General features: G+C 41.9%; 1 protein-coding gene across 5 annotated transcripts in view; it reads left to right on the top strand.

Annotated features, from left to right (window-relative positions):
- Positions 1–182: 182 nt before the first annotated feature.
- Positions 183–24,912, top strand: part of Rhp (GTP-Rho-binding protein rhophilin) — a 50,823-nt gene continuing 26,093 nt past the window's right edge. Inside the window, exon 1 of one of the 5 annotated variants that reach the window (XM_046618726.2) lies at positions 183–1,229. In XM_046618726.2, coding sequence (XP_046474682.1) covers positions 1,167–1,229 — 63 coding nt within the window. In that variant the 5' untranslated portion in view covers positions 183–1,166. Of the gene's footprint in view, positions 1,230–9,681; positions 9,825–22,134; positions 22,636–24,912 lie in introns of those variants that run through there. The other 4 variants (XM_046618727.2, XM_046618728.2, XM_046618724.2 and 1 more) reach the window with 4 other exon arrangements.

The raw sequence follows: 24,912 nt of genomic DNA on the forward strand, positions 1-24,912 counted from the left end.
GGACTTCGGTATAAGCCGGTTTCTAGGGTTTCTAGTAAACCGACGAATAATATCTTTCCTCCACCCACGACAACCGCAAGGCGAGGCGACGCGGCTAAAGCGGCGCCCGTTTTGCCGTTGGGATTCAAACCGCGGCCGCGTGTGTTCGAAACGCTATACTCCGTGCCTCCTCGCCGGTTTATAGTGGTATTTATCGTACCTGTGCAGCCGAGCCGAGTGGTAAGGTACTATACAGTCGGCGTTCTACCTGCCGCTGACATTCTGTGGTGACGTCACAAAGATAGTACACCAACACACCGGACTCCCCGGTCGTCTGCTGCGTGACGTACCAACTTCAGTTGGGCACAACGCTTACTACACTCACCCACAAACATTCGAGCCGCCGACAGCCTCGACCTGGACGGTGACATTGCGCTACGGTTGATTTGAGGGAGAAACGATACCGATTCAAGGGAAAATTCACAGTTTCGAGAGTCTGCCAGTTCGGTGGCCGAGCGGCGCGCAGTCTGGCCACGAATTTTGACGGGGGTGCGAGTGTAATATCGGGCGATTATACGGCTTAGCATCGTGGATAATATAACGAAAGAAGTGAATAGAGTACAGTGAGTGAAGAGGTGAACGGATAAAAAACGTGTCTTGCGTAAAGCCTATTGGCGTTTAAAACTAGTGTGATAACGTTTTGGATACGCATTATAAGGAATAAAAAATTTCGAATCAGGCAAAAGGGAGGAGTTGACGATAAAGATGATGATAAATGTCATGCAAGGAGCAACGCGACGATATTGAGTGTCGAAACACTGCGTGGTGTGCAGCAGGTAAAAAAGTTCGGGTTCGTTTTTTCAACCGCGATACTGCAGTCCTTTTTCTTGAATAAATTTTGATTAAATTGGGGTGAATTTAACGGACAAATGTAGCAGCTGGGCGTCTCTGCAGCATACTTGCATATTCACGACACTCCAGGCATTTGCATTTGCATTTGGTAACACTTCGGGCCGAGTGATTGAATCGAATTTTGGTATTTCTGTGCGGTGTTTACAAGTGACGCAAACCAACGACCGATTTGTTTCAAAATATTTTTTCGTCTTGGTTCAACGAGTGGTGACCGCCTTCCACTTGTGACCTACTCACGTTCGCCGCTTGGTCATCGATGGTATAATGAGAACATAATGAATATCCCCATAGTATCTGGAGACATCGACGACGATGGTTACAAGCCCAAGTTCATCCGGGTAAGTTTTTCACATCACACACATACTACTGATCAATAAAAATTTTCCGTTAGCTACGTAATTCCATAATGTCAATGGAACCTGTAATAAACTCTGCTTGGATAGTGCGACTTAAGTTTTCAAGCTGGAATTGGCTGCTTTCACGTGCTAAACTAATACGTGCTAACGATGCCTACGACATTGTCCTGATTGAGTCAAGATAATGAATTTAATTTGAAATAAATGAATAGAAATCGCTATTTTGTGGTGAATTGTTATTCTATCGTTTCACTGGAGCTCCATCTCACAACTACATCGAATGTTATTCGTTAAGCTACAAAACACCCAGCATACCAATAGTGTGAACATAGTCGGTTACTCACAAGCAGATCCAATGGCTAAGAGTGTACCGGTCAGGTTAATTTTTGTGAGCATGATCATGAATTCCAGAAGATATTCGTAATTTCTTGACAACAGCGAATCATAAATCGTCTCGAAACTTAGTATACTTTGATAAATTGATGCGCATATAAATCTAGGTACTATGACGACTGTGACGATGAAATTTCCAAGTAAAATTCCTCTTATCATCGTTACATATGAAAAGAAAAATATTGCTTACGAATTAAGTGGTTGTATACGATTACGCAAATTCAAAACCTCGCGATAAATTATTTACAATTACGTTACATAATATTTCAACGATATGCTGTACAGTTTGCGAGGAATTGAATACGAGAATGAATGATTATTCAAAAAATTACTATTATATGTATCGAGGTGAGCTGCTAGAGTTGTGTATGTGTAATTGCGGGACAGTGGGCAGTTGTTTACGTGAATGTTGACGCTTCGTTGACGTCAGTTAAAAACAATTCCGTCAGCAGCAGCAATTACTGATCACCTGTATACGTTTTCCGGTTATCTACGGTGAATCCAGATTCATACCAAGAATGCCTAGACGTGGCATTGATCTATCATTCGGCAAGGTTCAACCATCAAAACTTGAATACATTTTATACAATTACTACTGACGTTATACCGCGAAGACCCTGAGTACATTCGCGATGTATTCACCTTGATCAATTACATTACGCTTATCAAAATTTGATTGGCCTTTACCCGGCGTTGTTAAAATGTTTAATATTAGTATGCTATCAAAAGAACAATACAATTCCGATTCAGTATAGTCCAACTTTCAGAACTTGGCTCTTTAATTGTGCTGGATGATAGGCGTCTATTACATATAAACAGCTAATAGAAGTACAGAAAAAAATTCACAAGTATCAGCAGCAAGTCATAGTAAATGTATAAACACAAGAAATCCAATCAACGTCGTAGAGACCGACTATTACTAAGATTAAATCTTCTCAAAACAGTAAGTCGTATCCCAAGTTCTACTCCAAATTCAATCACTGCAATGCACGGTCGATGTTTGATTAATTTTTTTCATTAACTAATAATAATAATAATAATGAATAAAAATAATAAGTTAGACTGCAGAGATTTGATACAAATACATATGAAAGGGTATAAGAGTGAAGGTGTACGGATTTTTCCGAGAACTCATATCGAGTCAATTGAGTCGCAGAATGAGAGATACGTCGATTGCTGGGACTGTAAATTACCACGGCAAAGTTCGTTGTAGTTGTGGCTCCTCTGGGGTTTTGTCCCTGTGTCTATTTACACGGTTTTACGTAACGCTTATGCAATTACCCCAGAGTCTGCGTACCACGCGTAGTCTACAGGTATGCATGTACATAGTTACATACACCATCAGCTCTGCATCGCAATTCGGAGTACAACTGAGGTAAAAAAAATGCACGAAAGTCATTTTTACGCGTGTATAAACAGTTGATCAAATGTGAATACCGTTTGTTCAGTTGTTGCCGTTGCGTGTTAATGAGGCCATTCCGACTACCAACTTACACACACTTATTGTTAGTAATATATCTGTGTTAACGCTAATGTGTAACATTAAAGGACAAACTCCAAAATGCAAAGTGAAATATCTAAATTCCATCAAGATCAGGACGACAAAAGTTTTGTACCGTGTTGCTAGTTTTGCTTGTAGAACTTAACGGCAAAATACGTTATCAAAATTCATTTAGTCCAATCTTGGAAATTAACGGCATTAGAATACGCATGGTCAAAATCACGCACGGAAATGGCGATAGTATATATTAAATTAAACGAAAGATAGAACTCGTACAGAATGTGAAAACCAGAACGACCTCGCTTTCAAAAGAGTTCGAGCGTGAGAAGAGGCTGCAGACGTGAAAATGGGTGGCTATAATGGGTGTCTGTTCCTCTGCTCTCCAGGTACACGGTATACATCCAAGTGCACATAAAAATGGCTATATAATACATGCATACGGGTATAGGTATATATAGCCAAGGGTCGAGACGCGTTTGTGTTTCTCCGAGGAGAATCCGCCTCTCGCGAACAATGGTTAAAGTGGTTCAGTTTCCACAATTCTTCTGGTCGCGTTTCTCAACAACTTCTCTTTTGATGTTCCTAGGCCACTTCTTCAAGTGTCATTTTACTTCTCAGCTTGCTTCATCGAAAACGTACTTTACTTCAATTTACCATTCTCCGAGTGGGATAGTTGTTCACAAAAGTCCGATTGTTTCTATCAGTCCAGTTTTTCGCTAACTATCGAAATTATCTCACGATTAATCCTAATCTTGTTGCTGCTAATTGGATCTTGCTCCGGTCGAAACCTTGTGGAAGTTATTATACCCACGCAAAAATGGCTTCCTTGGTCACGATACTTCGATCGGATCTTGCTATTTCGCAGCTCGTGAGTAGAACACGCCAAAATTTTGGTCCTACAGTTATTTAGTACTTATACCGGACTTCTATTCGACAAAATCCGCAATACACGAAAGTTAAAGCTTCAAAATGTTAACGGAACTTGACTATCTTGACAAAGTGAAAGCGACAAAACTTGCAGCCGATATCATCTTCACGGCTTCGATTCTACCTTTCATTGTTTCACCTACCTTTTCAGGTATTTACCTTCATCTTTTCGTCTGCAGGTATAAATACTGTTCGGAATTTATTTTTATTTTTATGAATATTTACTGGGGACAGTGCAAAGTTGGAGATTGATAGGCTTATTTTCAATCCCGAACGGAATTCGCAAATACTTGACGGTCCTCTCTGTCCAACGAATACCTGCCGATGCATGGTTTACAGTAGGTACCAATTATTTATGGAACCCGAGGTGTGGGTGCGCCTATGACGGGTCGAAGGAACTACCTGCCGTTAATACTGAGGTCCAAGGGGACGTGACGTCACGCCGACAGGTGGAACCCAGACAAGGAGCTTCCGGTTGTTATGCTTGGCTTACGGTTTTCCCCGAACTTGACATTGAAAATTCGACTCTTGTTTGACGGGTACAAAGAGTCTGCAATGCACTGGAATGCTTGTGCCTAAAAATTGAAAAGATTAAATGGAACTTTACGTGACCACCCCTGCAGTAACCATCTCGGCATAAATTCCATCACGGTGCAAGATCGATGCTTTAACGATCTCCCAAATGACTCGATATTCCCTAACTGCCGGTAAATCTGTTCCGCTGAATCGCACTGGACGCTTTTTTTTACTTCGGGTCCCATACGCAGCTCTTTTCTTTAGATTTTTGATCCTGACATTACGAGACGAGTTCACGGTGCATCCTTTCGTGCACACGAGCATATTTAGTAGGCACTCTGGGTTACAGGGCTCACCCATACACGTACACGTTTGTAATACACGACACACGAGTTTATGTATTTACCTTTACGTGCAGGTTACCGTGCGCTATCTTTACAACCGCGGAGATATTCTATTATGTGCTCAGCGTATTTCGTATACATACAACCTTTGTCTGTAACTACCTGTACTACCTTTTCCAATAACATATCACAACCCTTTCATTTCGAGCTACTGCAGACAGAGTCAGGGCAGAAGGATTTTCGGTTTTGAAATTTCCGCAAGTCCTGCTGTGATTAGGAATTCATAAAAATGCTAAATTCATTCGGAATAGTGGGTGGGAAACGGCAGTTTGCAACTGCAGTGTTGAAAACTTTAGCAGGGAGTGCATTTGCTTGTCGGCGTGGCGGAAATCGATCGGGAACTCCCAATTAAACTGCACGTGCATGACTGAACTCCCCGTGCAGCATGTTAAGTTAAGCGTCATTTTAAATTCATCGTGTATACGTATCGATAGCAACGTCAAAGGAAACGGTTGATTTCCGGTTCGGATCCTATGACGCTGAAACCGGATGGATGGCACCGCAGACTGGAGGTAGGAGAGATCAAAAATGAAAGGGTTGAGAAGCCCTCGGGGCTAGGGATGCAATTGGCGAGCAACGCTCGTCGTGTTCTCCACTTTTTCACTTTATCACAGCCGTGATTACTCATTGCAACCCGTTTCTCTTTTCCTTATTCCCCGTGAGTTTTCTTTAGCAGCAAGGCAAGATTATGCGTGCAAGGTTCTTGGTTTCACGTAACGAATAATAACACGTTTCACATGATCGATCGTAATTCGATAACCAATACAATTTATTCAACTCGGGAACCGCTGTGTTATATAAAAAAAAAACGATGATGCGATACATAAAGTCTTATTATCTGCGTTCGATATCTCGTATGAATTATCGGTCCGCGGTAGCTTGAAAAATGACAATGAACGAAGGGTAAGGCAAGGTTATTATCCTTCATCACCACCTCTCTGCACCGGAGGCACCTGAAGTGAATCATAATGACTCACGTACCGCGTAGAGTACAATGTATGCTCGAAGCACGATAACTCTTTGCTTCCGTTGGACCTTTGCACGGTTCAGTTGGTACGGTTTCAGGGCTTTCTCTTCGCCCTTGCGCAGGGAGTAATAAAAATAAATGGACAGCAGCCCTGCCAATGTTCCGAAATCCGTTGTAGTTCTTTTCACGACCCAACACGGCTCGGTGTATTGTTGTTATAAAGTTTGACGAGATCTGTCGGTCATTTCACTAGGGGGCAATTAAACCCTTTTCAACTTACCGTGCGTTCATTACCACGAATTTTAAAGACAGAGAGCTTAGACCTTGTCCAGCGTATTTCGCCGCATAGTTGATGGATATTCAGTGGTGCGTCACACGTGACGACGTATTTTAGGTATAGTCAGTCCCTCGGCTAGATACGCCTGAATAAAGTTTTCCCTTTTTTTCACGATTCGCGACCGTAATTAGCATGCGATTAGATCTACAAGGTCTTCCGACTCTTGCGCAACCACCGTGCCAAACGGAAACGCATATGATACATCAACGAAATAGAAATTCGTGAGAAACTGTTTATACACGTTTGTCGAGGGGATCTGGAGGAAAAGAGGACGAGATTCTCTTCTTACGAAATTTTATAAGCTCACATTTCAAGCCTTTTGTTTGCTCAGGCTGATAAGGAAATATCTGGCGTCGTCCCAGGGTGATCAAGTGAAAAAACTCGTCAAAGTTGCCGGGAAGAATTTCTTCGTTAGTTTTACTGGACCAGCATATTCCAAACCGAAGACGATTTTAGCTGTGCCAATATCTTAAAATATTTCAGTCTAATGATGCAGGTATAAGTTATGCAAAAACTAGTCACAGATCGAATCTACGATTGCGTAGGAATCGTACTCTCCCTTTTGACGTTGATTCGAGTGGTTGTGAAAGCATCAATTTCGATGGAAAATCAGATTTCTTGTTTGCAAAATAAGGCTTTCTAAAAGTAAAAACGGACTTGTAAATCCTAAGCATAACAGGCATCGCCGATTTCTTGCTGCGATGATCAAACATACGAGTTTTGAAAACGGTGCACGTTACTTTTATAACCTTCTTGGGCTGGACGTCCCGCAGGGCAGGCGCTAAAATAAAATCAATGAACTTATCAGAATCTTTGATCTCGCGGAGTGGGTTGTACAACCTTGTAGGCGTTCATACCCGACGTGAAGGTATTCTTCGTTTCGTGCATGTGTGTACGCAGGTTATGTGGAGAGGTGTACCCTAACGTGAATCACCTGTATGTTTACCGGGGAAAGCCATGCGGAACTCTTGATGCGCAAAACGGGTGTTTTTATAACGTCGTATTGCGTCAATAAATAATACCAGTTGACAGTTGGACTTCCTCGTCAAATCGACTTTCGTATTCCTGTTCGATGCGGTGCAATTATCGGGGAACGGAACCTTCCGCGCAACGAGTATACAATGCAAAAGGTATTTTCAACACTCATTAAATTCTTGATTGATCAATTAGCGATTACATCGCTATCAATTCCGAAGTGCGAATATCACCCTTTTTATTCTTTGATCTCGCTGTACCTACATGGCGGACAGGAATATCTGGTTCATATCGTATCGATCTCTGCTCGGCCCATTAGTCGCGTAAGTGCAGTGTAGGTAGTCAGCGTTGGTGCTTAGAGGCGGGTTGATAGTATTTGCGGTGTATGAAAAATAAAGCCACGCACGGATGTGCTGCAGGTACATGCACTACATACCTTACAGCACACGGTTCTTCGAGGTTACAAAAGCGGAAATGTTTATCATTATACGAGAACGCGTGGTTTTAATACTTGGCTTCTTGTCAGGTTCAAGGCACTTCCTTCCCAAGGTGCTTGTCTTCTTCTTGTCTTCGTAAGTCAACAATTCTGCAAAACTGTACAAGCGGATGGCGTGGCGAGGCACTCAACTCGTTGTTACAACGTTTATTCCCCTTTAAGTACAATTTTATTTTTCCGGCTCACGCATCACAAATCACAAAAAACTTTCAGCGATTCGCTGCGGCAATTTTTCATCCTTCTATTTTTCCGTATTATCCCATTGGCTATTTCCGGCTATAACGTAGAAGTAAATATCGATATCCATTAAACTTCTTCGAAAAAATTTTATACCGTGGAGGAATTTTGACTCACGGTTTAAGAATTTTTATCTTACACCTCAGGATACATTCCACGACGCACCCATTTGAAACGTTCGCGTGTCAGATCTCCGTAAATTGTATGAAATCGTTTACACCGAATTATGCAGTATACCCGACGGTTGTAATTGCTATTAATTTAACATCAATTATGATTATACATCATTCGTATAGCCAAGTATTAATGAAACGCATAGAATCACCGTAGACGTTGCGAGCCATGAGTGGAGGTTACAGGCGCATGGGCGCGTTGAACGACATCCATTACCATCTAAATTGTTCATGAACTGATACAGCGAGTTAATCGATGCTCAAATTACGTTGATCGCTTATTGGATAGAAAGCGCCGTCTGTATCGCCGACTCCATCGGCAAGGTAAACTTTTTTGCCGTCAATACCCATCCACAAAATGAATTTGTCGTTCCCCGAATGACTCTACGACATTATTCCTCACGCTCTGATCATTTAATTAGCACATTAATCGCTGCTTGAGATTCACACGCTGTTTAATCGCTATTTATAACCGTTCCAACAACATGCGATGAAGATAGTAGCTCGATCCGTTTCACGAGAACTGTGAAGAAAACTCTGTTCCTCTATAGGGGATGCTGATAAAACGGTGGAGCAAACGATGAGAAAGGCGAGAGAATAGAAAAGGAGAGAGAAAGGAATAAAATACTATGTACACAAGACTGGTGAAAGGTTGTAGAATACATCCAGAGGTAGAGTTCGTACTCTCACGTACCTGTAACTAACTTGGGTTGTGTGCGTTTAGCATCCGCCGGCTCACATGGCTGGATGTGAGTGCATGTAGATGTGTACGTGTATTTAACAGGGCGTTGGATGAACGCATGCACAGGTGTGTATATGTGGACACGGTAGTGGTTCTGGCTATCCCCCCACTTGCGGAAGAGAGCCTCTTTCCTCTTCTTTCGCTCGGCCGGTGTGCCCGGCTGCCATCGGTGAACTTCCAGGACTCAGACCACAGGTGTAACTCAAGCTACCGGTCGTACCAGCAGTTCGTATCGAGTGCTTTTCTCCGCAATTCAATAGCGGAAAGTGTCACCGAACGTTCGTGTTAGTAGGATGCCTGCCGAATCAGTGAGTGACGAAAAAGTGGCACCGTTGTGAACACCCCTTGATAACTGTGTGCTGCAGAAACGCGCGGGTTTCTTCTTCTCACACTTCTTCTTCTTCTCCTCCGCAAAATTCGAAAGTTTTCCTCGAGACTCGTTACTCTTTTTGCGCCAGCCAACTCATCCGTCACATTGGTCAGTTCTTCACCGACCGATGGACCGTGATCCATATTTTTCTTCTCCGGATGTCGAGAATATCTGAACACCTTTGGTGAGGTAAGATAGGCAGTTGCGTTTGAGGATCTGAAAGGGTCACACTACTTGGTTTTACATACGGGTTCCGCAATTTTAAAATTGCACGTTTGTTCTATTGTGAATTGTGAGAGCGCATCAGAAACGGACGAGATCACTATGATCGGTCTCTGCTCAGCCGTGACCGTCGTCGTTTTGTAATCCTGATGGCGAAGTGCGTGTGTGGTGCGTGAGTGACGTCAGAGACGTGTCGAAGGTGCGCCTGTAACAGAGGACGTCAACGGACGGATAAATATTCGATTGATCGCAATTGAATCGCGCAATCACGTTTCTCTGCACTCGCCATGCTGATACTACCGGACATAAAACTGCAGGTAATTAACGAGTGTTGCTTCTTTTTCCTTTCGACCGTTTAAAGAAATGAAATTTCTCCGCCGATTAACGATTGTCGAGAAAGTCCTGTACTACTCCCTCGGATCGATTATCATTTCCTCCGTAATATCGATGAAGTATTGAAATTATCCTATTGCACGAGGGACTCCGTGATGCATGCCAATGGTTTTTACGTAACTTCCTCCATGTCTTCTCCGCCAGTTTTTAGTACGATCGACGACGAACAGGCGTGACAAGATTTTATTGAATATTAAAAACGTGCCGCGTTTATATGGATTATATACTATAGGCTCGTGGCGAGAGCTTGGAATTTTTTCAGTTATCATCCGGACGTCGTCTAGTCTGATGTACCCAATTATGGGCACATAATTTATGATTTTATCTTTGGATCCTCGGGAGGAAGTTACTTTGGTCGTAAATCAAAGCAAACGATGTGTGTTTACTATCGCTTAAGTAAACGATCCCTCAATAATTTTACCCTTTTTTGATGTGCGTGTTGAATGCATGTAGCTTTATTGCAACATTTACGAATGTAGTCTTACCTCCATCGTCCACAATTCTGCAATCTTATAATTTGAAGCCAAAGAAGACAGCCCGCTGACATTCGATGACGAAATTAAGTAGCTATATTTGTTTTCGGCTACGCAAGTAAAGCAGTTTATTTTAATATCAGCTGTTATATTCGGTTCGAGGTTTCTCAATCCTGGCTCGTTATGTAATTTTAATGATTACCTCAACGTTATTATACATACGCGCTCGCATTATTCCGCAACTGAAATATACGCTAATGCCACAGCCACGTGTTATATATGTTACAACCATGAACGGACAACATTTTTTTTCCCATATGCCAGTATTACCAGTCTGAACTAGTGATTGAAAGTGTGTAGAAAGTTTTGAGATGGCGAGTGACGTTGATCTATCGAACTGAATAACGTTCTTTGAAGGGTCGTACCATCCGATCGAGTGAACGTATTGACTTGTCATTTTCAAGTTGCTCAATCTACGTTTTAAGTCATACACGAAATTCTCAAGTATGTCTATTTTCTTTCCGAGAGGTACAGTGTTAAATAACAACTGTGATGAACAAGCGGAAATTACATATGTGTTTCTGGATCCGTTTCTCTATTCAAATGTAACATTTTTTCTAATAAGAATGCCGGTATGACGAATTATTTAAAAAAATGGTTCACCTCGGTGTATCAACTGCTGCTGAAGAGTTCTGAATTTCGAAATGCGTTTCGCACCGGCCAGCGGTTCGTGGAATCATCTTTCACTGCAGAAAACGAGCACCTACTTGCTTAATTAGCACAATCCATCGAGATTTCCCGCGAAAGATACGGGTAATAATTATACATACGTACGACGTAACGTACGTAGAGGTGAGAATAACGATTATTAGTTCGCTGAAAATGTGAAATTATAAGTGTAACAGTTTGTTGGGACTATGGAAATCCCGTGAAACTCGATTATCTATAATTTGAAAATATAGCAAAGTTATTGCGTCGACATCACATGCATAATTATATCAACAATTGTAGCCGTAAGTACGTTACGCCTACGGTGAATTATTGGAGCTAAGAAGATATGTAGGTAGCGTAAAGTTTTTGTTAAAGATTTGCATTAATTATCAACGCTTGAAGTACTTGGTATTACATTATACGCGTTAGCAGCAGGCCAACGTACTCGAATAGCTGCACTCGTGTCCGTTAGTTACTGAATTTAAAAGATCTCTTTCAATCACGTAAGTAGGTGCGTAGCTCTCGTTTCTTCCCCTCTATCTTCCTCTCTCATCTTTCTTCTATAAGCGTGTAATTACCATACCTTAATCCCAACATCCTTTTCGCTTGCATACGATATGCCAAAAAAATCTTCCACGAGGTCCGAGTTTGCGTGAAACATTTTTACGGCGTCGTAATTACAGCCAATTCATTCCTATGTATATACATGTAGTATTACTTATTCAAAATTACTCACCTCCCGGCGCGAATCAGCCATTCTAGTTCAACCGACTTTTCTAATCCAACATTAGGTCGTGATCTTCAGACCAGAAGCGTTATATAATTCCGAATTTTGATAATGACTTTCATGTCTTTCAAGCTATGCCGAGTTGAACTAGAAATTATATTATTTAAACTGTCGGGATTCGGACGAAATTTAAAAATGCTACGTTCAAGGTATAAATAACGCTTGACGAGGAGTTTTTGACAAAATGAATGAAAGGATCGTGAAATGAATATTAAACTGATAATCTAACACGCGTTGCAGGTATACATTATATCGTTCACGTTTTTATAACTTTAATTATTATGATTACACTTCCGCTGGTTATTGCAGGAAGCTAAAGTTGCGTGAAATACGATGCAATGGAACGCAGTGCCGCGAAACTTGTATCAGACTTACAATTAATAATAAACTTGGTGTGACTATGGCGCGACTGTAAGTCAGCCGCGGTATTCATCCTTAACGATCGTACTTTGTAGATGCTGTATAGGGCTGTGCCAGAGATGATCTGTTGTTACGCGTGTGCGCCATGCGTATTCTCCTGCAGTCAATTTGCATTTCAACACTTGTATAATTATAAGTATGCATATAAGTCTGTATAATGGCAGCGCTGGCACGAAAGTAGCGACAACACGGAGGACAAAAAAGTCTCGAGCATCTTCTTCGCGTGTCGAAGCTGCACAACTATGTGGAACAAAAAAGAGACATTGAAAATTACCTCGAATGACGTAGAAGTCCCGAGGCGTTCGGACGTTGACTCTCCCTCGTTGAAATCTCGCGTCTCCGGCCGTGTACGCTGCATCATACATGCGTACGTACGTATTACAGGTACGTATACGTATATATACGTAGCATACATTCAACGGAGGTGAAATCGGAAATCGACGGTCACGAATCGACGCAAATTCCGTATTTGAATAATTGAGGAAGTCAGAACTGAAGATTACGGTCCATTCTGTAATGTAAATTGCAAATGCAGGATGATGCGGCTTGATTCTTTTTTTCCTTTCGATCCCGTTTGTGCCGCAGGTCGCAGCAATACTCATTAGACGCTGGGACTGCATGCGATGCATCTGCTCCCGTAGCCGCATCAAACGTCGATCTAGTACCACGTACCCTCGGCGTATAATACAGTAGTTAGTATCTTGATCTTCGCGTAATTAGGTCCAAGTCTTCGATGATAGGCACTGGATCTTCTAGAAGGATTGTCTGACGATACTTTACTCGAAAATTCTATTAGGCACGTATGGTTTCGGAATTGCCCGTAGATTTAGTGCGAATGAAACTATGGCCGGGGAAGAGAACAAAGTCTCGATCCTTGCGTAACTTCTCGATGGAATTTCTAAGCACGCACAACTTTCGTCTCCGTTAGTCCGCCTGGATGGGCAACGTCGCGTTTTACAATTTCGCGGTGCGTATTGCCTGTTGGGGGCTTTTTTGCGGGCACAACGTTTTCGATTTCTCAAATTCCTCGCGGGCAATCAAGCCGAGTCGACGATACGCGTCAATGACCATCGTTGGCCCCGTCAAACAACGCCAACCGTTGAGTTGAGCTGAGTTGAGTTAAGCTGCGCATCTTTCCACTCTAACCTGCAATTTGTTAACGTAATCTGTGTCTGACTAATCCACCGCCGCCGCCGCTGTTCAATTTTGCCGCAGCCCGCAGGGGAATCCTATAACCGAAAGCGGCAATTCGCGGACGTAAAACGCAGGGATAACCCGTCAGCATACGTATATGTGTGTGAACAGCGCGCGGGATCCAAATACGAATTTAATACCCTTTATATATGCCCGTCGTAATTTTATCCTCGTCATAAATAATTCAAAAGATTATAAATACCCCGGTTATTACAGTGTCCTCGAAACTTTCAACTTTTCGTAAAAATTCTTACGCTCCTCCTGCAGCTGATGCAGAGCTTTTATGGTATTCATGTGCCTATGTGCATAAATTGCTACGGCTTCTTAACTATGTATTTGCGGTATGATGATCTTGAACTGTTCGAAAGATTTATGGCTAATTAAACGAGAAGATTGAGGTTTAGATATTGGACAATTATTGGATAACTTTTAAGAATGTAATTATGCATCGTTAACGCGAAAGCGTAGATGAATTTTTCAAAATTGGTACGACGCAGATTATTCTACAAGTTGGTATCACAAATCAAGGTGTCACAATTAGGAAAATAATACGAATTACAACGAGTTTTTCTCTCTCGATGTAATCAAAGAAAAAGAACTCGTATTTTTAGGAAGCAATGAAAACGGGACAGCATTTATATTTTCACCATTTTTGGAATTTCACATATACCGACTGATCTCAAATCTTTCGCGAGTTTCAAGGAATCATGCAACATATCATTAACCGGGTTCACGGAAGCAAGCTTGCCATTCCACATCAAGATCAATGGATACAATATTCGTTTCTGACATTGTCCATAAACGAGCTCAAATGATCCGTTGCCCTTTCAATGCTCAGCAATCTGAAATTCTATCACAGTGCGAAGCCGATGAGACGAACTGCACGAAATAGAAACTTAATCACGGTGCTCGTTGGAAGATTGGTATGTGCCTACATGTCCGCAGCGCGGTCTCCGGAGATTTTGCGAGACTTGCTGACATCTGATACAACCGTGTTTCTCTGGCTCCAATTAAGCGCACATGCAGGGACTTTGATCGAAGGGTGCAGATTCGTACGTGTCAATCTTTGCCGCACGCATGCGTCCCCTGTAGTTTGTACGAATTTTCTCTTGTAGTTACAGTCTCTGCCAGTGTGCGTCTATAAGCATTACACACAGGCACTATTCATATGATCAAGACACCATGCCTACCTGTCTACCTGCGATATCACGTGTCACCCGTTTTCTCTTCCGCAGCCCCGAAGGTACTCGAATGAAGAACCGCTCCTGGAGAGTTGCACTCACTTCGTTTTTGCATTATAATATACTTTCCCACCGTGATCCGTTAGGCGGATAGTCACAACATGACTGTGTACCCAATTTCATCGGTACAGAGATGCGATGCATCAAAGTCTGGATTCAACGCGGAACATGGTGAAGGTGGCAGGAGCAGCCGTACATGAACCCGAGGATGAAATAAGCCTTGATATTGTCATCTTGGGTATATGAAAGTTCCTGGACACAACCCAGTCCAGATGATCGTGGAACAACCTACGAATATACATTCGTTACGCAGGGAATTAATTGGCAGGCTTGTTTTCACTCGCAAATTTGAATAAAGCACACGCAAGGCCGTTTCGGAGACGTGGAAGTCACTTTGGCAAGGTGCAGCCAACGTTGTACGGAAACGTTCGGGGTGATTCGAACGATGACCTAGTGCCGACGTCGATAGTAGCCCGTCGAGTCCTCGCTGCTGCAGAGGAGGCCTCGATCTCTTGGCGTCTTCTCCGACGTGGCCGCATTCCATTAGAGCCGAGTCGACTACCCAACGCCGGAGGCAGGCGTGGTAAACCGCGTATGCGGCGAAATATTGGGACCAATAAGACGGGACGAGAAATTGAAGAAACCGAAATGAAAATCAGTCGTGGAAAAAGTGTAAAGAGATCCAAAGGAAAACTGCACTAATTGTAAGTAAATCGATCCACAAGCCCGTCTCGATTGATTTACAGGAGCACCACTGCGGGAACAATCTATTTCGTGTGCTCCAATCTGCATATGATCCTTACTTAGTGTGTATGTGTGTGTGTATAACTAATACCTATGTACATACATATATACAGGTATGCAACTCTCATTTCGGTGTGACATGATTAAGCGGCCAAGCGTTGAGGCCACGACTGATACCTCCTATCTCTCGAGTCGCCTCAAGGACGAGATGACCTTGCACTGCTTTCCAATCTTAATTAGTTGCAACCTCTGTGCACGACGTGCCGTGTTGGAACAAGTATTGGTTGTAAAAGTGACGGTTGCGATTAACTAACGAGTATGCAGGTTATTAATTCGAGAGTGGTACTTTCTTTTTCTTTTTTCTTTTAAATAGTTAATCATTTCGTTGAAAAATATTCAAGGGTTTATTCAACGATTATGATGCAGTTTAATTTTTCAATATAATTAAATCAGAGCAATTAACGACGGTCTTAAAACTAGAAGGAGCCTGACGGCGTGACTTGCTTAACGGTGTGGAAAAATCCCTATATGCATGACACCGCTCATTCATTGCTTGCGAACTTGCTTATATACATGTATTCGAATCCGTTCCGCTTGAGATAATTACTCATTCTGTATATATATATATTTATTATGCAATCCTGTAGGATATTAAAATTGTTTAACATTTAATTAATGTTGGGAAATGTTCGAGTTATATCATTTTTTTCTGTCAAGATGTTTCATTTTCGAACACTGCGATGATCCTTGGCGTACGAATGCTTACTTATATATTACATTACATATGTAACGGTGAGCCGAAAAATCCATGCGAATCGATTGCCAATTGAGTATAAATATACCAACTTCATAAATGAACTGTCAGAGGTACAAGAAAACTAATAATTCTTCTTCGGTGAATAAATTTCAATGCCCGTCTACTTAGAATTTATTTATTTATCTTTCATTTTTTCAATGTCTAGACGAGGGATTCGGATAGGTACACAATTGACTTGGAGTGATATTCATAATGACAAGAATGTGTCTGTTCGACGTGTGTTTTCGTCGTTACCGTCGTCGTCGTCGTTGTTGTTGTATTCGGATCTCTATGCACAGACATATAAAAGATTGTTTAAAATAAATGTAAGAAAAATTGCTGCAGCAAACGATTTAAGACTGTATTTTTTTCATACGGCCACCGGCGCCGTGATTTTATTTCATAGCTACGTACCTACATCAAAGGCACACGCAATATATGCCTCAAGTTCTTATACTCATAAATAATAAATAAACTCGTGCAATTTGCAGTAATTATCTTCCCCCGTTACGCGCACCTAACTGGATTCTATTTTTAATTATTATAGGTATACACCGTCGCGTAATTGAATACTCCCCGCGTGATCCACGTTGTGATTATATTAAATTAGCATTGTTTGTCAAGCCACTGCGAAGATAAGCGGAATGCTGCCGTACTGACGATACTAATTATCGATCAAACAAGAATCCGGTACGTCGTGAAGAATTTGATGAACAGCCATAACTTTCATTTCGCTACGTAATATCCCGAGCTTCTCATGCAAATCCCAATGCTTGACTATACTTTTCATACCTTCCGTCGACGTTATACAAATTTCGGCGATCAATATTCATTGTCTCGGACGGGCATACTCCATTTACTACGTTCCGCATTACCATCGATCACAATATCTAACCTGCCTTCAGAAATAAAGTACGAAAATCCTCGAAATTCAGCTTTTCGGTAGCTCAGGATTTACACCGCAACTATCATTCCCTCTTCCAGAAGTGGATGTCAGTCAGTTCCAAGCTCCTGCGCAAACAAGCAACTCGTTCGCTCGATGAGCCCAGGATGAATCCGAGCAACGCGACGGTCACACCCTTGTCCTCTGGTTCCGGAGAAGCTATGTATGCTCTTCGCCGAAGCTGTGCGTCGCGTCGACCGGATCAGCCATGAGTGGTAGGGATTCCCGTTACACCTTCGGCCCCTTCCTCGACTCGGACTTCTGGACCGTAGACTTTGGAATCCCCTCTTTCTCGGGCAGCATCTCGTCCTCACGCGGTCAGCTGGACCACTGTAGGTCCGGCCATACGCGGATGAAATACCTGAGAGCGTTCAAAGGTTGCGTCCTGCCGCAGAACCTCGCGTCGCTCGTGACTTGGGCATGGATTCGTTCTTCGAAAGTTTTCAAGGGATTTGCGACCGCATGACACGGGCTTACGGATTATAAATATCACCGAGTGCCCGTGTTTCGGTTTTTAATTTTTCCTTCTCTAGAGGGGGGAAAGAAATTCGAGACAAGCATATATTTTTTTTGTGGGAATTTTTATTTGCTCACTTGTTATAATGTCTTTTCTGCATGTCGATTAGAATACGCAGGCATTTCTGTCTACATTTAATCGTTGAATTTCCGAGGATTTTGAACACCCTATGTATAATAATTTCCACAGACCTGTTAGCTCGTTAGTATACCAAACGTCTTGATAGTTTTTTCTCATGTTTTTCGAAACCGGTATACTTAACGACAGAGTATTTTTCATGCATAACATTACGTAGGTTATACCTACGTCATTTGACGAATGCTCTCCGCAGCTATTCGATATGTATGTACTAGGAAGGGCCATTATCGTCATCAGACCATCAAAAACGTTGATGAGTTAAGCAGGCTGTCACGTTTCTCGCCAGCTAGGGAATGAAATTATGTGACCTTTTTCAACGACTCGATGGGAGGGTTAATAGAAAGAAAAAAAAAAAACTACCCAACTGTGAATGATGTGCTCAAAACAGATCTCAACTTATCGGTGTATCTCAGCAACGATCGAGCTAGGGGTGAAAAAACTATCGGTTGAAGACAGACGCGTCTGATAGGCTGCTCCATGCTGTGACCCACTGCAACGCAGGTTGACGACGATGTCTGTAGGACATCAGGCATCGAGATGCTCAAGTGACCGCGACAAGTGCATACACAATAAACAGCCTGCCTGTGCATACGTGGGGCGGGGTCGAGATTTTATAACTATGCTTTATTTGCTCTCCCGCTCTCTCTCTCTCTCTCTCTCTTCCTCTCGGGATAATTAGCATTGCAAATATGTGAGGATTAGTGTATAGGTGTAGATTTATCTTTCATACATATGCCCGCGCAACAAACAGTGCCGTAGGATAAACGGCGTTATACGCTGCGTCGGTTAAATACTGTGGGAGATTCTTGTAGCGGTACTGCTGCGATTATGTAGCTCTTCGTTTACTTGTTTATTTATTTATTTATTTATTTATTTATTTATTCATTCATTTCCGGGGCACGTAGTAGAGCGAGTCGGGTTAGGCTAGTCATTAATCATACCGTCTTCGATACGCGTAAATTATATGTACACGCAGGCTAGACGAGCTCCTATACCGTACGCACAATATTGCTTCTGCTTCGGCTCTGGTATTTAATTGGAAGAGTGAGACATGCCGTGAAATTTTTTCATCTCTCATTCACTAAACTCTGCCCGTTACATTCCTATTATCGATGGTCAAGAATAGAAATACAACGCTTGTACGGTCACATTGTGCGGATTCTCATGACTAACTGGAATGGATTAGAATTCCGACCATCTCGTTAGAGTTCCCTCGATGTATACGAACAAATTGTAACTCTACAATATTCGGTGTGCTTATTATCTTGTGGCCATGTGAAATTGATGTTTTTATTATAGTAGGATATGTTTTTCACATTGGCAAGTCAACATCCTTGAGAATCGACGGTGAACGGATGGAGTCAGTGATCCACGACTTGAAATTATTCAAAAACAAATCCCGTCATTTCAACATGATAGCGAGGATTGAAATTTATTTCATAATTATACTTGCTATACAGGCAGACACGGGCTTTGACTGCGTGACAAATTAGCTTAACTGTTTTAAAATTTCGTCATTGTTTTGAAAATCTTTCCGAGGAGAGGTGACCGAAATTTGAACTTTGATAAAAAAAATTTGCCAACCCAATGAATAGTCATGACTTAAACCTGCGTCACGTATCGATATAACTTCGGTAGGTATTTTGAATTAAACACGGGTCTTCTTTTGACTTCTACACGATGTAGAAATCAACTGTGATATTTTTGCAACATCTTATACCTACAGCAGGTGTACGGTACCAACCGTTAAATACATTAATTAATCATGTGGCTGCAAAATGCTTTGCGCTATCAAGTTCTCGCTGAAGCTTATGTACATGTGCCTGTGCGAACACGTCTGCACGTACGTTTGGCCAAATGCATTTCATCATGTGTGCACGTAGTGAACTCGACGTGCGCTCGCGCAAAATCTGACTGATGTTTATCAATGGAAGCAATTAACATTCAACTGATTACACATGAGGGTGACAATGAATGAGGAGTCGGTTTCTTTCTGTGGATATTTCGAAACGAGCAGGAATGCGGTACACGGCGAAGAAATCGTGCCGAGAAAAGTATTGACACATATAATACTTGTCGTAGCCATTCCTGAAGTTCTGCGCCGATTAGTGCAGTAATGAGTTGCGACTTGGGCGAAAAGAGAGAATGAGAATGTGAGTATGTCTATTCGCGTGCGACTTTGGACTATAACCTGTGTTGGATAGACGTTAAACCACTCTGAATTAGCTGATGTTAAACACGTTTTTTTCAAACACTTTTAAAGTGTAATAAATGAATGCTAATTTAGAAAATCTGCAAACACGCAATGAGAGGTCGAGTTATGGTAATTGGTAATTAATTAATACGCGAAAATACAGTTTTGCACCTCGTACTGCGTACTGTATCGTTAAATGTGTAACGCTGTCGCGCCGATTTTAACGTTCGCAATATATGATAACCTTAATCTGGCATTGAAGTTGGCACGTTTGTTTTTGCAACATACCCATCGAATGCATGTGTGCTATGTCATGCATTGTTAATCAGTCGGTTTGTTTCAATTCTCAGGGTTATACCTGAAATTATAGACGTAAATCAATCGCGGCTTAATTGGATCAAAGATTGGTTCTCTAGGTGAGAATATTGTGTTGTGTGAATTACCTATTGTGCATTTTTTATTCCCTTCCCTCGGCAAAGTCTGAAGTCGTTTAATATGCTTATTAGTGGACTTAATGAGTCGAGGTTATACCGTTACTTTTTTACCGATGATAAGTCGATCCGTTCTATGTTTGCCTGACGGCTATACGAGCTGCAGAATAGTTTACATAACATATTAACCCAAATGGCAATGTTAGCGCATAAACGTTTGAGGGAAATTAGAGTTTACTTCGCTTCATTTTAATTTTACAGCAAATCGTTGAGAATTTATTTTGCAATCTATGATTAGGAATTTATGGTGACCTTATAGAATGATAATTTTTTATTTCTAGCTTCGTAACATATTTACAAATACATATAATTACTGGAATTTCATAATTGCCGAACGCTTGAGACCCAGGCGAGAGAGAGCCGCTTATGTGGGAACCAGGTAGAACAGTTGCGTGAGTCGCACTCGCGTTCAGCAACGAATAAATGACCATGTAGAAATAAATTCTCGCCATTGAAATGTGCAAAGCACGTGTTGAGAAACCCAAAGTCTTGCAAATATTTTACCATCATGTATAGGTATTGGCAGATTATGCAAAGTGCAGGTGATCAAAGGAATGATCGTGATAAGAACTGATCGAGCCAGAAACACAAATCTGTCATAAAGTGTGAGGAGTGGGCAGAGTTTGTCGATCGTTTGATCGGTTAATCTTATAATTTGATACAAATTACTTACCACTTCGGTGCCGGAGGGACGGACGCGAGCGCCAACGCAGCTAAAAGCGTTTAAATCCTGACGCAATTACGTGGGAAGATATAAAATGGTTCTACGAGCGAGGCGAGGCAATTCGATTGTTTCGTTCAATATCCGGCCAAGTTGTTGATGGATGAAAGTTTTGTAAAATTGAACCTACAAATAGCCGGTAAAATATGCGTTTGCATTGAAAATTCTGCTTTATTTTTCATTATCCGTACGTTATCACTGATTGTGAAACGCAAGTATAATTGCCTTTATACGGTTTAAATTTCATACGTGTTTACTGCTTTCACGTATCTTCACCGAGACTTGGCAAATGTTTGATCACGAGATAATGTAACTGACTGCTCTCCAGATTAGGCAAAACTGTAAAATAAAAAATCAAAGGATCGTTAAAATTCGGAAAATTTTTAACAGCACGGTTTCAAGTCGATGGCTCAATCGAATGCTAATAGTACTGGTTATCTTATCAAAGAAACGAGGACGCATAATACATGGTGAACAGATCCAGGAGTCCAACAGGTCTGATGTAAGTTGCGACATCTTCTTCCATATTTCACTTTGAAGTGATGTCTTGAACGAAATGTCAATCTCCACCGAATGAAGACGTTTCTCGACGTTCTCTCTTCGGGATCATTGGCGCGAACGGATGGTCGAACATTGGCCATCGGAGAATGAAAAAGCCCTTATCTCGAGTGGCCGTTGAGTCCGCGACGTCCAGTATCGCTTGGCTACCGGTCGATTGTGTCTTCCTCTTTCCTTAAGTCACCTTAAGTCGCATTCGCCTCCGCCGGCGATGTCCGATGTCCGTTGTCCGTTGTCCAGGCGTGCGTCCCTCCTCTGTCGAGGAGGCGTCCCTCTCACTCGAAGGCGCCTGGCCCGGTGGCCATGCCACGGAGTTGCCAGTCGCATCTGTGGTCCACCGCGGGACACGAGTACATAACAGAGTAAGGATCGCGATCACGGAGTGGCCTCCTCAAGAGCCATGTGCCACTGACAACCGACCAGTCTGACACCGATCGTCGCCCGGTCGCCGGTCCGATTAACGTTTATTACACCGTAAATATAATCGCCAATTTCCACCTTTAACACGTATCGGTAATTTGTGAATGTGAAATGATCGATCTAAATTATAATCTGTAAATTGGCCATCCGCTCGTGTGTAAATATAATTATTCTTCTAAATACATCAGACATTGGCGTTAATAATCTTCATCGGTCAAGTTTTTTGTGTGTCGAGTGTATACGGAATACAGTGTAGTTATTAGATCTAATCGATTCACCCGAGATTTTAACTGGTGTTGAAGTTTATCATGTGAAAATAATAATGCTCACTATCGTAATTTTGCCGATTAGAAGAAGAATTGAGGAATTTTTTGTGTATTTTCGATTGTAAGTTCCCATGAATCGAGATCGGCAATGACGATCGTTGTTAACGTCAACGATGAGGCTGCGGTTGTTGCTTCTTCAAGCACTGTCGTCTATTGTTCTACTCGCTGAACTCGAATAGCTTTCGATTATATTTCAATCGAAAGACCTAGGTTATACAACATTATTACAATCATAGTTCGAAGAGTCGCACTCGATCGCCATCCCTATCGCAATGATCCATTCACTGAACACTCCATGTCCGCTTGGACAAGAGTTCCGTTCTCCTCGCATTGAAATAAACTTGCCTAGGCTTTTAAGATATCTCGTCCGTGTAGGATAATCAAACTGACGCTCAATTCTGAAATTCTTATTTATCTGCAGCACCTTTGTCCGTCTCCCGGTTCGTTTGCTGGCATTCTTACTTTCCTGTATAAAACGGAAGTTATAGAGCTGTCGAGTCCGGCAAACGTACCATTTCCTCAATTCCATTCTACAGTTAGTTTGGTGCAGTAATTTCTTGACGGATAAATTGCTATCGGTTTTTAAGTCAAGATGACGTTGAATTCCTTAATTTCATCAGAGCGCAGACTTCGAACTGGATGAGTGTTCACTTTTCTACTAGTATTACTGCATACTTACACGACATAGACGGGCATCTGCAGTGGCTGTCAGGTTCTTGTTACCGTGATAAAACCGTGAGAAGCAATGCGATGAAACTTGTACAACCCTCCGAGCATTTCAAGCGATCAATTATGACCAGTCATATATATTAGAAAGTTATCATTGTTGTCAAAAGTGTCACGGAAATGATTCAAAACCCTTACATAAACGGGCTCTTGTGTTGAAAAGAATTGTCCGCTGCTCTGTAACGATCGAGCAGAAACAGCTGCTGTTACGTCAAACAGCGCCAATGACCGATTATAAAATCATATTACCGTATATAGAAAACTTTCACGGCATCTATGCGTGTCCGCATGTGTGATCGCGTTTGTGTTTGTGCGATTGTGGACGAACGCTAGTGCTCGGACCCTGTGGGCAATGTCCGATTTTATTGTACATGATAAATCGATCGCGATCTTCTAGCGAAGTTACATTGTTCACTGGTTCCGAACCCCTGCGTATCACCGGAACAGCCAACCTTCCAGCCTCTGTTCTGGTCCGTTGTAATAACAGATTCCGCAAATCCATTGTGACTCCACAGCTTCCTAGTATTTCTATAACGAGTATAGATTTCGATCGTCCAGTAACGATAATCGTCTAAACAACTACCGTATTGTAGTTCACGGATTATTGTCCGAACGCACAAAAACCGAGGTTTGGTTTCCTGTAGGTAGAAAGCGTGGCTATGCGCGGAGGCCATCTGCTAAAACGTTTACAAATGCTTACAAACACGCGGCTCTTCTGGACCTGCGAAATAATTGCCCATTGCTCAATATATGTATAACAAGCGATTACCTACGCCTATATCGTTGCGGCCTCAAATGTGAATAGTTACTCATAATAATATATCCTGCGTTCGCCTAATGTCCGTTTATAACCGTTTAAGGGAGGAACGTTCATCGTTGTTTTTCTTCTTAACAATCCCGCGTCGATAATATAGAAGCTTTAAAACTGCCTCATTATATTTTCGAAGCCATCATCTGCAGTTACCTAATAAAGAGGAAAAATAAGAAAATGTGTACAATAGTCAATTCAATGAGATAATTGGCGATTCGTGTTCGCAATCTGTGACCGAAAGGGATCGACCCGGATCGATTGCACCAAAGTGTTGATGGATGAGGTTTTATTTGTCGAGCTGTGGGTGGAGAGGCTCAGTGTTGTTCTTTGAAAATGAAGTGGGCTGCTTCTTCAAACACTACTTGAGTACCTATCGGCGTGTCAGCTACTTGCCGAATGTATGCTTGGGACTCTTAAACGGTATTGCCGAAAATCATCATACGGTATATTTCGATGATGATAGATAGCCTGTACAAATTGTTGGGTTAACGATGCTTGATGGGGTTTGGTTGACAGTTAGAATTTGTGAAATCTTCAGAAGACAGAGAATCCTTGCTCGAGGCTATGTGTCAGGTATACCGGCTAACAGTACGTGTTCCTTGCGATCATAATGCTGTTATATGCTTCATGCTTGAGCAATGTACCTATATGTATATTCCTCGGCGAATAGCACACAGTAGACAGCCCGTTATGTAACAGTTTCCGTGATGTATTTATATACGCGCACTTATGCGCTTCGGATTTCGATTTATGCTTCGTGGAATTCTTATGTGAGACAAAAATGTAACTTTCGTTAATCGA

This window comes from Neodiprion pinetum, chromosome 3, assembly GCF_021155775.2.
Source record: "Neodiprion pinetum isolate iyNeoPine1 chromosome 3, iyNeoPine1.2, whole genome shotgun sequence".
NCBI classification, from domain to species: domain Eukaryota; kingdom Metazoa; phylum Arthropoda; class Insecta; order Hymenoptera; family Diprionidae; genus Neodiprion; species Neodiprion pinetum.